Genomic DNA, 12,930 nt, shown 5'->3' on the forward strand with positions numbered 1-12,930 from the left:
GGCTCTCTGGTATGACCCTTTGTCGTCACTTGGCATTCATAGCAATCATTTATGGCTGCTTCTATCACACTGTCCATGCTTGGGAATCAATATATTTCTCTTAGCATTATTTTAGTCTTGGACATGCCTGTGTGGCCTAGGGAGTGTCTGGCCTTGATTACAATTCTTTGTAATTGTCTCGCAATTTCAAACTTGTGAAGTCCGAAGATAATTCCATTGAAAACACTATATCTTTCTGAATTCCATAGAACAACAGAACATCTGGGTCTTTTCAGTGCTGTTCCCAGTTTTCCTTTTGTATTGATTTTGTTTGATTTTCTGTAACTGTTCATCTCCCTTTATCTCGTTTAGTTCTGAACACCACTGTATGTTCTTTTTCTATGAAGCTTTAACAGTTTCTTCTGTGTTGCCGTGTCCAGTCCCCAGTAAGGGATGGCATGAAAGGAAGTTGAGTGGGTCTGCAGCGTCTCTCCCTGGTGACCCGTGAAGGTCCTGGTGTAGAATAGAACACCCATGCTTGCCATAAAAGGCGACTGTGCCTTTCGTGAGAGGCGACTAACGGGATCAGGTGGTCAGACTCGCTGACTTGGTTGACACATGTCATCGGTTCCCAAATGTGCAGATCGATGCTCATGTTGTTGATCACTGAATTGTCTGGTCCAGCCTCGATTATTTACAGACCACCGCCATATAGCTGCAATATTGCTAAACTCACTCACTCACTCACTCACTCTCACTGGCTCATAGATCAGATCATAGTCAATATTCTACATATCCACCACCCATCTTCCTGTTCTCTGTGGCAGTTTGACGCTAGCTTTGTTGAACAATGGGAACAAGGGTCTCTGTGCTGTGGTGATTTTGAGTCTAGGTGCTCCAAGCAGGTACATGCCGAAACGTTGTTTCACCTACCTGATCTATAGCATCCTTTTCTGTTTGACTGTAGCATTTTTCTGTGTCAGACATGTTGTGAACTGACTGCATACCTTGTCAGTTTCTTGGAATATTCCCACTGCTATTCCTCCTCAGTAACTTGCTTCCACACGTACCACTGTTGGTTTTCTGGAATCGAAGTAGGTGACAGTTATACCATTTGTGAGATGGTCTTTGGGGTCTTGGAAAGCACTATTTTCTGCTTTGCCCCAATGGAATTTGGCATTCTTGTGGGCCAGTTCTCGGAGAAGAGCTGCAAGGATTGCATATTTTGGAATGAATTTCGAGAGATATCCAGTCATCCCCTGACAACTTCTAATCACTTCCTTCGACTTCGGTGCTTTATAATTCTTCACAGATTTCAGCTTTCATTCGGTGGGTTTCAGCTTTCACTCAGTATAGATGTGACCTTAGAACCCCATGGCCTTGACTCCAAAGTGACACTTGTCCCTGTTTAGTGTGATACCGAAGTCACTTTTGTTTTGTCATGCTCTTCCTTACTCAAACAGATCTTGGGATGCTTTAGCTTCAAATATCAGCCGTTTCGACCTGTAGTTACCCCCAGGACGTTCTGAATGTTGTGACGCTTCTTCAGGCTTGGTCCATTACAAGTTGTCGGTATCTCTGACGCATATCCAGCTTGGAAAGGATGACACAGTCGTTGAATTTGTAGATGGAATCAACAACTGGTGCCTGTATGATTCTGCTTTTTTCCATACTCTTGTTTGCGACCCTCATGTCAATACTGGCTCTGATCATGTTTGGTGAAAGTATTTTCTGTGCTACACCTTTTAACTTTGGTTTCAGTTGTACAACCAGTGGCGAAGTTATTAGTTCGTATGTAGGGACACGTTCATAGATATCGTTCTCAAGACCCTGCTCAATCAACTCTTTCAAAGGTTTCTGAAGATAACATGGAATCTGGCGTGGCTTCTGCGCCATTGATACAGCATCGGTTTCACTGGTAAGGAACATGGAAAGTCTCTAATACTCCTGAGATCACAAAAATCTTCCCAATTTCATTGAACAAATGTCAGGATTCCTCCATCATGTTTTCCGTGTTACAATTTTCCTTCACAACTTGCTCTGTTTTGTCTCGAAGATTGTTTCCTGCTTTGAGTCATCCATCTTCTCTGATTTGCAACATTCCTAACTCCACGAGAGATTTTCCTCTAATCAGCGGGGGTGAGTTTGGTGTGTCCTTTCACAACGATGAACTTTGTCTTGATATCATTCGTTGGATTTTTAACTGTAGTCTCGAACTCTCCGTTAACTGTTAACTTGAACTTGATTAAATCTAAATGTGCTGTACCACCAGTTGTACTTTGCTTTCTTTTACCAAACTGTCAAACTGAAATTCGTCCATTATATTAACATCTGCCCCAAAGTCAGGTTCTATGTGTAGAGGCACATCATTAATGACAATTGGTACCGTTTTACTGCGACTTTCCACCTTCTTGATTACTATAATGAACAGGTGAGACTTGAAACATTCTTCATCTGATGAATCTGAACATCTGCAGCCTCTGGTTTCTTCACAGTCTTGTGTTTGTATTTACCTTGTGTTTGCCTTGATTTATGACCTGAATGTTGAGCTATTCATGCCTGGTTTGTGTACGCCTGTCAGTCCACAGTACGTACACTGCTGTCCTTGAAATCCATGATTCTAGAATCCTCATCCCCGTCCATTATTTTGTACCACTTGCACTCTCAGGCCTCATTTCCTGTATTTGTGACCTTTTGTCTTCGACCTGTCATGCTTCAGTGAGGAACTGGTTAAGATTAAATGATTTGTTGATTGTCCTTGTATCAAATTTTAGTTCTCACTGGTTTGGATTTAACGTTAAAGAATTCGTTCATCTTTCGAATTACCAAATTCATAATCGTGTGCTTTCTCTCTTAATCTAGCTGCATAAGATGTGGTGCTTTCTTGAGAGTGAGGTTTCATTTTTAAAAATAATAATCTTTCAACTTCTACGTCTAACGCTGCATCTTCAGAATCCGGTAAACTCTTCTCTAGTCTTGAAATTTATTTCCCACCGTAAATAATAAGAGCATCTGTCTTATCTTTGACACTCGTGATGCAAAAATACCGAAATTAGCGCTCATTTCCCTCTAAAATTCGTCCCAGGCGCTGTCGCTGGTTATATGGTTGCCTGGTATGAACTGGGAACTCTTCAGGTTTTAGTCTGAATTGTGACAGTAGTTAGCGCCGGGGCAGCTTCTAGGTCTGCGTCCACCATTTTCTAAAACACATGTTGTGAACCCGCCCTCTATCACCGAAACAGGTAAAGTCATAAATTACAACCTTCTGTCTATTAAAACTTGCACTGTTCAGTATACGCACTTACCTGTCCGTTCTTCACACTCGTCCCCAATGCAATATTGTTCACCTTGCCAGCATGCTCACAACCCTTGCTCGAAGACAGCATGACAAGTACTTAGCTTACTAGAGAGACTATAATTCCCTCCCTTAGACTGCATGCTGAGTGAGGAGGTGTGTCAGCTTCGATCACTGTTATCAAAGAGGGGTCCATTTAGGATATAGATTCATAGCGGGATATATACACATACACCATAATGACACAAACTAGCAGAACTAGTCTTGTTCTCAAGAAGACGTTCCCGTACAATGTAAGACACCGGAGGATGTCGTCCATCCATATACTTCACCCCTTGCATGAAAGCACAAGGAAGATGGTCAGTAAACATGAATATCAGGAACTATGTCTTGAATACAAACTACAACACAAGGAAACGACTTAGAGTGAATAACAAGTGGACATGAGTGTGCATAACTTCCATGTCAACAACTGTTTAACATTGTTTAACATTTGCACAGAACGACAATCGAGACAAATCTAACATGGGATCATCAGTATATATTATAGCATGTCGCAAACTGAGTTATAGCTTCAATCCTTCACAAAATAAAGACTAACAAGAAAATAACAGGAGTACATCAATGTCTGTAGTTACATAAGTCCTACGTAGGAGACAGTAAGTTCTACGTAGAGATAGTGACACCACAAAACATTTTCACCGTGGCCCTAATACGCTTCCGTAGTTACACGCCTTCAAAGAACCATGTTTAATTATTCTACCGTATCACACTGTGTGGCAAAATACTAACAATTTACATTGATATTACTCGTCAAACATGAGAATCAAAGAGGTTATACATGTCAGGTCTTCCTGCACGGTTTGCTAGAATGGCTGCTGTGTCCCCATCCTTGTTCCTGTCGTTTATGTCGACAAGGTTCTGTGAAAGGATATACCCCACTATCTCCAGATGTCCACCTAAAGTGGCCAGATGAAGTATGTTATTACCCCAAACATCTACTATGTTTGTTAAACCACCTTCACGCACAAGCAGATCAACCACCTTTCCTTTTCCATAATATGCCGCCTTCATCAAAGCTGTCCTCCTGTGTTTTCCTCTGCTGTTGATATTCACCATTTCTCGTGACAGGATATACTGAACCATCTTTGTATCATCCCTTAATGAAGCATAATGAAGTATGTTTTCTCCATTACCATCAACCTGTGACACATTAGCTTTCATGCGCACGAGGTACTCAAAAACATTGATGTGTCCCATAAGAGCAGCCTTCATCAGAGGGGTAGCTCCGTATTTTTCACGACTGTTGATATTCACCAGGTTTTGTGACAGGATATACTGAACCATGTCTGTATGGCCCCCGAATGAGGCATGATGAAGTATGTTGTCTCCCCTATCATCAACATGTGACACATTAGCTCCATTAGATACGAGGAACTCAAAAACGTTTTTGTGTCCTACATATGCAGCCTTCATCAGCGGGGTTGCTCCCGTTTGTGTTCTACTGTCAATGTCTGTGGTGTTTAGGGAAAGGATATACTTCATCATCTCGACCTGTCCACTCAAAGCGGAAAGATGAAGGATGTTGTGACCCTTATCATCCACTAAGTCCATTCGACCACCAAACCTCACAAGCAGATCACAAATTTCTCTATGTCCATAATATGCTGCTCTCATCAATGGTGTCCTCTCGTATTTACCTCTACTGTTAATGTCCACCATCTCTCGTGTTACGATAAACACAACCATGTTTCCATGTCCCGCAATTGAAGCATGATGAAGTATGTTGTCTCCGTCAGTATCCACGAGATGCCTATTAGCTCCAAATGACATGAGGCACCTAAAAACGTGTATGTGTCCTTCTGATGCAGCCTTCATCAGAGAGGTTTCTCCGTTATTCCCCCTACTGTTAATATCAACACTGCATTCCTCGAGTACATACCTCACCATATACTCATGCCCTCCTCTGCATGCCAAGTGCAGGATATTCTCACCATCGTCATCCACGTGTGACACATTAGCTTCCTTGGACACTAGGAAAATGAACACGTCCATGTAACCACAATATACAGTCTGGAGCAATGGAGTTGATCCACGCATTCCCTTACTGTTAATATCAACAGTAGTATGTTTGACTATATACTTCACAATAGCCATAAGTCCTCCTCTGCAGGCCATGTGCAGGACATTGTCTCCGTTTTCATCTACGAGTGATACATCAGCTCCTTTGCGTACGAAAAAGTGAACTAGTTTTACATGTCCCTCTTGAGCCGCCACCATAAGTGGTGTCTTTCTGTGCTTCTCACCTCTACTGTTGACATCAACCGAACCTTGGAACAGGATGTGTTTCACTCGGCCCAGGTCCCCTTTCCTGCAGGCTTTGTGGAGCTGTCTGTTATCGTGGGTTTCCATCTTGTCTTCTTTTTCTTGTTTGCATCGTTCATGGGTGTTCCGCTTCTTATCTGTTGAATGAATATTTGAATACAAAATGACAATTTGATAGCAGTTAGAATTACTGTGAAATCGTCTAAACTTAATTATAAAGAAAATGTAAGTTATATAGTGTCGCTTTTCTCGGTTAAATTGAACATTGAAACTTCACTTGGGCAGGCACATAAATGTTTTTGACTGTAAACTCCGGTTGCATATCTTGGCAATTCTTACTACAACCCTGCACTTTAGTCTCAATTAGATCTTATACAAGTCATCAAATCAGTAACGTCAATTAGAAGTTACAAAGTCTGTTTTTACATGTAAATATTATTTCCCCATACACTGTTTCAGAGAGCATGTTACTATTATACTTTATTGAAAACTTCAAAAACATTATGCTTGAAACCATTAACAAGTATGGATTATTGTAACAAATAAATTATAGTTCGTAACCTTTCAGTGATACAATGCCACGTTGGCTGTATTGCAAATTTATCGTGACAGTGAAAGCTCCTAGAAACAGACATGAATCATATATTAATTGTATCTGTCAACAAAGGAGAGCAAAACAGTTAAAGTGTTACAAAGTATTCCTTAGCTCTATCATGTTATCATAAAAAGGCATGATGCACAATGCAGGACGAACAGCATAATACGGGCTATAGATCATAAGCGAGTGAAAGAATACGACACTCTCAGGTCTAACAACGTTTTAAGGCTTGCTTGATTTTAGGTGAATGTACAAGAAGGATAGCGCAGTGCAGTATGTAGTATTCCCAGGAAGTATTGAGAAAACATCTTCAATCTAGAAACAATCACTATTTTGTTGGGATGCATATTGTAAGTACTGCAGTATCAGCAATGCAGGTATACGTACTCGTAGCCCAACAATACATTGCTCACATGCCCCAGTTCATAATAAGAATGTGTTCATTATTTCTTGATTAATATTGATATATGTCAATAACGCATTTTGCATGTTGAAAGACATTAACGTTGCATTTTTAAAACCACCGAGTTCTGCAAAGCACTGAGTTCTCCAGAGGACTTTCTTATATTACCATGACAACATTGTCTATAAAATCAGGGACAATGAGTTACCTGTAGAGATAAGGATTGTGGATGAAAAAGCGATTGACTGAATTCATTTATGCCAGGAAATGCAGAGCACCCATCACCATAATTAATTGTTCTTCACTTCACACCGTTGTCAATCAGATCCACTCATGTCTAACTCGATATATTGTTAAAACATATGTCCTTTTCAGACTATCTCTCCTCTTCCTTATTTTCTTGGTGTTTATTGGCCTCATCACTCGTCGCTAGGATTTCAAACAGCACGAAACCGTCGTCACAACTCAACCCTTTCCGAAACCCGCAGGTGACCATAAAAGTGTTCCAGAAATGACCCAAGTTGCCATGAAGGCAATACAAAACACATTGAATAAAACGGCAAAACAATAAATTACGTCAGGACGTGATGTTTTGTTGTGGATATCTGTTATGTTCTTCAACAGTGGCCATAAGGCTTTGGTGGTACATCACTGATGATATGGTGCACGTTTTAATATTTATAGCCCGGAGTCACTTACACGAAATATTGCTGGTTGCAACATTCCTCCATTCTTATCAAGTCACAAACACGTTCAAGTCAATCCCTATAGTCTTTCTTCTTCGGCAAATGGGGTCTGATAGTAAAGCGTCCGCTTGTCACACTGATGACCCGGGTTCGATTCTCCACATGGGTACAATGTGTGACGCCCTTTTCCTGTGTCAATCTGTGTCATGGTGATGTACCATCACTTGTTGGCGATCTATAGCCTGTTTTTATACACTGTATCGTCTTTTCTAGCTTTTAAACTTCCTGACTAGTTTTAACATCAATATATCTGTGAGAATCTAGTCCGCTTTACTGTCTTTCCTCGACGAATATTTTAGATTGATTACCTTGTTTTTATCTCTGTATGGCTGTAATATTGCCGATGCGATGTAAAATTTTAACTCACCCACTCTGTGTCAACCGCCGTATTAGCGCTAGAATAGTGCTAAATGCGGCGTAAAACTGAACTCACACACTTACGTGAGAGAATGCTGATTGGAACATTCAACGGTATCAAGTTACACGCAAATTCGAGTCAATCTCTGTAGCCTCTTATCTATGGGAACCTTTGTCATTCCTGAAGTCGGCATATTTTTTTTGAGTTATCGATATCACAACACGCATCTTGCTGAAAGGTTGAAAGAGGGCTTGCCAGGTCACGAAATGCCTAGAGTCAGCAGTTGTTCGTTATAAGAACAGAACTGCCCCGCATAGTGATCTTAAAGGGAGCTGGGACACACGTGTTACTATATATCCCAAATACGCACTTGTTTCATAGGCCGAAAATACGCAGAAAAATCATTGGACTGGGGTATCTTCAGGGTGTCGTAGTTAAATATTGCAGATAACTATTGAATACAGAACCATTCCTCGGAACGCCATCGTTACGTGGGTTCCTGTAGGCTTAGCTAAAGAGTTCACGTTTGGAATCACAGTCAGATCAATGACTGACATTTTCATTCTTTAGATGGATGAGCACCCTGACCTTCATGAGTGAGTGAGTTTACTTTTACGCCGCACACACAGTCGCTTTTTATGGCAAGCGTGGGTTGCTGAAGACCTGTTCTACCACGTATCTTCACGGGTCCTAAACTTAATGAACAAGATTCGCAATAGCACTCTTGAATCACGATACAGATCTTCGCCCTCTACTAGATTCATTACAAACATAGATACACAAACAAATACACACACACACACACACACACACACAAACACAAACACACACACACACTCACACACACACACACACACATTCACTGAGACTCATAAATCCAAGCCTTACACGAAATGTATAGCAAAGAGACACATTTATTCTGGAAGTGTGTCCATTACAACATAATACATAATACACATCACAAACTCAAATCTCTTCATTATCATATACATTTACAAGATACACAAATCATTAACAATTACTTCCCATATTCAGTATCAAATGTAATATAAAGATAACATTTCATTTTAAACATTCACTTTGTGTTATTCAATATAATACAATTAATGGCAAATTTAATTATGACTTGGAATATATTCATCACAACACACCTGCAAATATGAAGGAATGATCAATTATCTATAATATTTAGTTCACCTTGCAGTGGCATTTCAATGTAAAGACAATAATAGTTTTGTACACAGTAGCCATCTCAATATTTACAGTCAGTTGGAATATGTACTAAGGGAGACAAGAAAGATAATTATTATAAAGATTCGTCCCTTAATAAACAAAATATACATACGTCAGCAGACTCAATTAAGTTATTTATAACTTAGACTTTTAATTTAACAATTAAGCCTAACTACATGATTTTGTTAAACAGTGGCATGGAGAACTATGAAATAATACTAATTAATTGAATTGGCGGTTGTCAAGGTGAGCCAGTGACAAAATGTGTACCTTTTTTCATATTTTACACACAAGTACTTTAGAGTATTTTTACTGTAATATTTTAACATAATTTATGTATATATTTAATTTGTCCACTTTTATTGTCATAAGTTTCAAGCTTGGCAGACGCTAATCCGTTAATCTCTTATAACAACATCTAGTTGCCAAGTTGCTAAGTAAACAGCTTGTAATTAATATAGCTCACCTTGTCAACCTCCAATTGCTGACGTAGTTTCCTTAGCTGCGAAGACCTATAAAAGTCGGGTCTGTGTGCAACTTGAAGAATAAACTGTGGAAACTACATCAGCAGACTCAATTAAGTTATTTATAATTTAGACTTTTAATTTAACAATTAAACCTAACTACATGATTTTGTTGAATAATGGCATGGAGAACTATGAAATAATACTAATTAACTGAACTGGCGTAATGTCTTTTTCCCTCCTGGGCCCAACGCGACTGGAGGTTCAACTATCTCATTAATAAATGGTATCATCGATAGTCCTGTCCATCTAAATACTCCGCTTTAAGCTGTAGCACTCCGTGTAACGTTGCACATTGGTTTTACATGGTGTACCTGTACCTTCCACCATCTTCTTGTATTCAGTCCTAACTTCACGATCTCTATGACCAACTCCACAAGCCCTGCATTATTCTGGGTGATTTTCAGATGAGCTGAAGAAGATAGCCGATGAATGTATTCCTAAGTCCACTACAAATCAACACATTCGAAAACCATGGTTTAATGATACCTGCAAACAAGCCAGAGGCACGGAAGAAGGCTGAGCATTATTTCCGTCGCCATCCAACTTGAACAAACTGAAAATGTTAAATGCTAAAGCACGGCGTACCTTTAATTAACCCTTATGCGATGGAAGCCCAAATGTTACAGAAAGTCTGTAACCAAAGTCCATCTGGTGTGGTAAGTATGTTAAACCATAAATAATTTCAGTTTCACCATTGTCATTTTCATGTAATACTTTTTATACACTGATTTGTAAGACAAGAAACTACAAAAAGTTATTCAGACACTGTAAACAGTAGGGTTTTACGTGTGCAGTATGGAGAGAAGCTGGCACCACCGGCAACCACCTTGGTCTATCCGACTCCAGGAAAATACGATGACAAATACCTTACCAAGGTAAGTATGTATACATTTGCGTCTGCGCATGTAATCCATTTCATAATGCTTTTCAGTATTACGTCATAAAATTGATGTTTGATCTCTTTATTCGTACACGATCGGTATAAGTCAACACTGATTAACACAAAAAGATATTTATTTCTCACCTTATAAATATAGGTCACAAATCGGTACAATGTACAATGTGATTGAATTGGTACCAGCAAATTCACTAACAAATGAATTCTTATACGTGAATGATTCTATTTGCAGGGTCGCCATGTCACATTGGCAGAGATAGCATCACTGAAATTGAGGGTAACCCCAAACCTGTGCTAACTGTCGGGCAACAAGACCAGCCAAACCAGAAAGAACCAGATCTTCCACTGCCCCATACTGAGGATATTGTGCTGCAGAATACTTTCGTACTACATTAAACTCAATTTCACAAAGAATGTGTGAACACCCAGCTACTAACGTTGATTATACAAACTAAATTGGAACAGAAACACATGAATGATTATCACGTATGACGTATGAGGACAAACAAAAGTGTAACGAAATACAACATTGTTCAGGAGTGTCAACATTCAATATTGACTCGAGCCCATGTCTGAAACGAACAATTGTTACTTCCAGCACTGAGTTATTATTGAGTGCAGTCATGACACACAAACCGTCCACGTTGTGGACATGTTGGTTTCATGCACTTGGTACTTGGTTTTCACCTTCCTACCACTGCTTCTGGAACAAGAATGGCAGCGTCTTTTCTTTGTAGGTGGACCTGCTTCGCTGCTTGTTGTATGTACTTCAGCTGTGTACCCAGCATTTGCAAAGTCACTTCGAAGTTGATCGCGGGTGTTTGAATGTTTGGTCCTGTTAGTGCCTCGCCCAGTTCCAAAAGGAAATGTCGCGCCTTGTTCTCTGTTTGTTCAGCCAGAGTGGATTCTTTCCCAGCCAGATGACATAGGCAACAATGGCAGCTATGTCGACCATATTCATGAAATACACAACAGGCCATATGTTGGTTTTTCTCTTGACACTATATCGGTGTGCAATCTGGTCTAGGGAATCCACACCACTTTTTGTTTCATTGTAGAACAGAATCATTTCAGGCTTGTGATTCTTGTCGACAATGACATCAGGAGAGCAATGCATGGTTGAGAGCTAAAGGAGAGCTTTTGACTTCTTTGGTAGATACGACACCGTAGTTGCAGTTTCCTGAACATGCACGTATTGGTAGAAATGCAGCTGGAACAAATGCTCTGTTTGAATGCACCGTTCCAACAAGAGTAAGTTGAGCCTTCTGAAAGTTCTGAGCCATATTCAGAAAAGTGAAATAGTTGTTCATTTCTTCCAGAACGGGCATAAGGTCGTGCCAGATCTGTGACGACCTTTTCTCCAATGCCAACATGCATTCTACCAGCCTCCTTTCCAATATAGGGGTACGGCTTCTGTGGGTAGAACGTTTTGGCATCAACATTCAAAAATATTTTGAGTCCATATTTGTCTGGCTTTGATGGAATATATTGCTTGAAGCCGTATCTTCCCCTAAAGGGCACCAATTGTTCATCTGCTGTGAGATACGCGCCTGGAGAATAAAAACGTTGAAGTCGGGCATTCAATGTATAAAACACGTTACGAATTGGAGCCAGTTTATCACGTTCTTGTCTCTGGGATCGTTCGGCTTTGTCATCAAATCTGAGATACGTCGTCAGGTGTTGAAACCGCTCCCTAGACATGGTTGACCGTACTTGTAATAATCCATATTTGGTGCTCATCTCTGTACTATGATTGATGTTGGGGGTAACACCAGAATCGAGAAATGTTGCTTTCAGATGCAACAGATGATAATCTTCATCAGATAGATCATCACTTTCATCAGTTTGATCTCCACCAAGGTCCCGTTGCATAAGTTCAAATACGTGTTGATAGTCCATTTAGAACGTGTTCTAGGCCCACAAGTGAGAGAAAACTTGAAAGGGTTCAATGAATCCGATTGCCTTGAGCAATTCTGAATGCTGGTCAAAGATTTGTCAGCGGGGTCTGCAATCAGACCCCATCAGTCCCCAGTAGGGTATGTGCAATAACACATCTAACACTTTATATTGGAAATTGTTTTTGAATCTTAATCTGATTTTAAGAAAGAAAAATGGTAAATTGAAGATTACCTAACGTCCCATTAAGATAGTTTACCACTGACCACAATATTTATAGTCTTGGGGTCCGTATGGAGCCCGCTCCATCGGACTAGGGTAAATAACGCCAATCTTTGCGAACCTATGTCTCCAAAATCAATGCACGTGCACCAATTTCTAAAGTATGGGACCCGTGAAGGTCCCGGGGTAGAATAGATCTTCAGCAACCCATGCTTGTCATAAAAGGCGACTGTGCTTGTCGTAAGAGGCGACTAACGGGATCGGGTGGTCAGGCTCGCTGACTTGGTTGCCACATGTCATCGGTTCCCAATTGCGCAGACCGATGTTCATGTTGTTGATCACTGGATTGTCTTGTCCATACTCGATTATTTACAGACCACCGCCATATGTCTGGAATATTGCTGAGTGCCTCGTAAAACTAAACTCACTCACTCATTTCATTAACTAGCT

At 40.3% G+C, this 12,930-nt stretch overlaps 1 protein-coding gene across 1 annotated transcript; it reads right to left on the reverse strand.

Annotated features, from left to right (window-relative positions):
• Positions 1-4,087: 4,087 nt before the first annotated feature.
• Positions 4,088-5,686, reverse strand: LOC137256449 (ankyrin repeat domain-containing protein 50-like). The gene has a single exon (XM_067794290.1). The coding sequence runs from the start codon at positions 5,684-5,686 to the stop codon at positions 4,088-4,090; it is 1,599 nt and encodes a 532-aa protein (XP_067650391.1).
• Between the last annotated feature and the right edge of the window lie 7,244 nt (positions 5,687-12,930).

This window comes from Haliotis asinina, chromosome 11 (genome assembly GCF_037392515.1).
Source record: "Haliotis asinina isolate JCU_RB_2024 chromosome 11, JCU_Hal_asi_v2, whole genome shotgun sequence".
Lineage (NCBI taxonomy): Eukaryota > Metazoa > Mollusca > Gastropoda > Lepetellida > Haliotidae > Haliotis > Haliotis asinina.

What these genes read in the sequence shown, in the direction of transcription:
- LOC137256449 (XM_067794290.1), bottom strand. Translation starts at nt 5,686, where the DNA reads ATGGAAACCCACGATAACAGACAGCTCCACAAAGCCTGCAGGAAAGGG.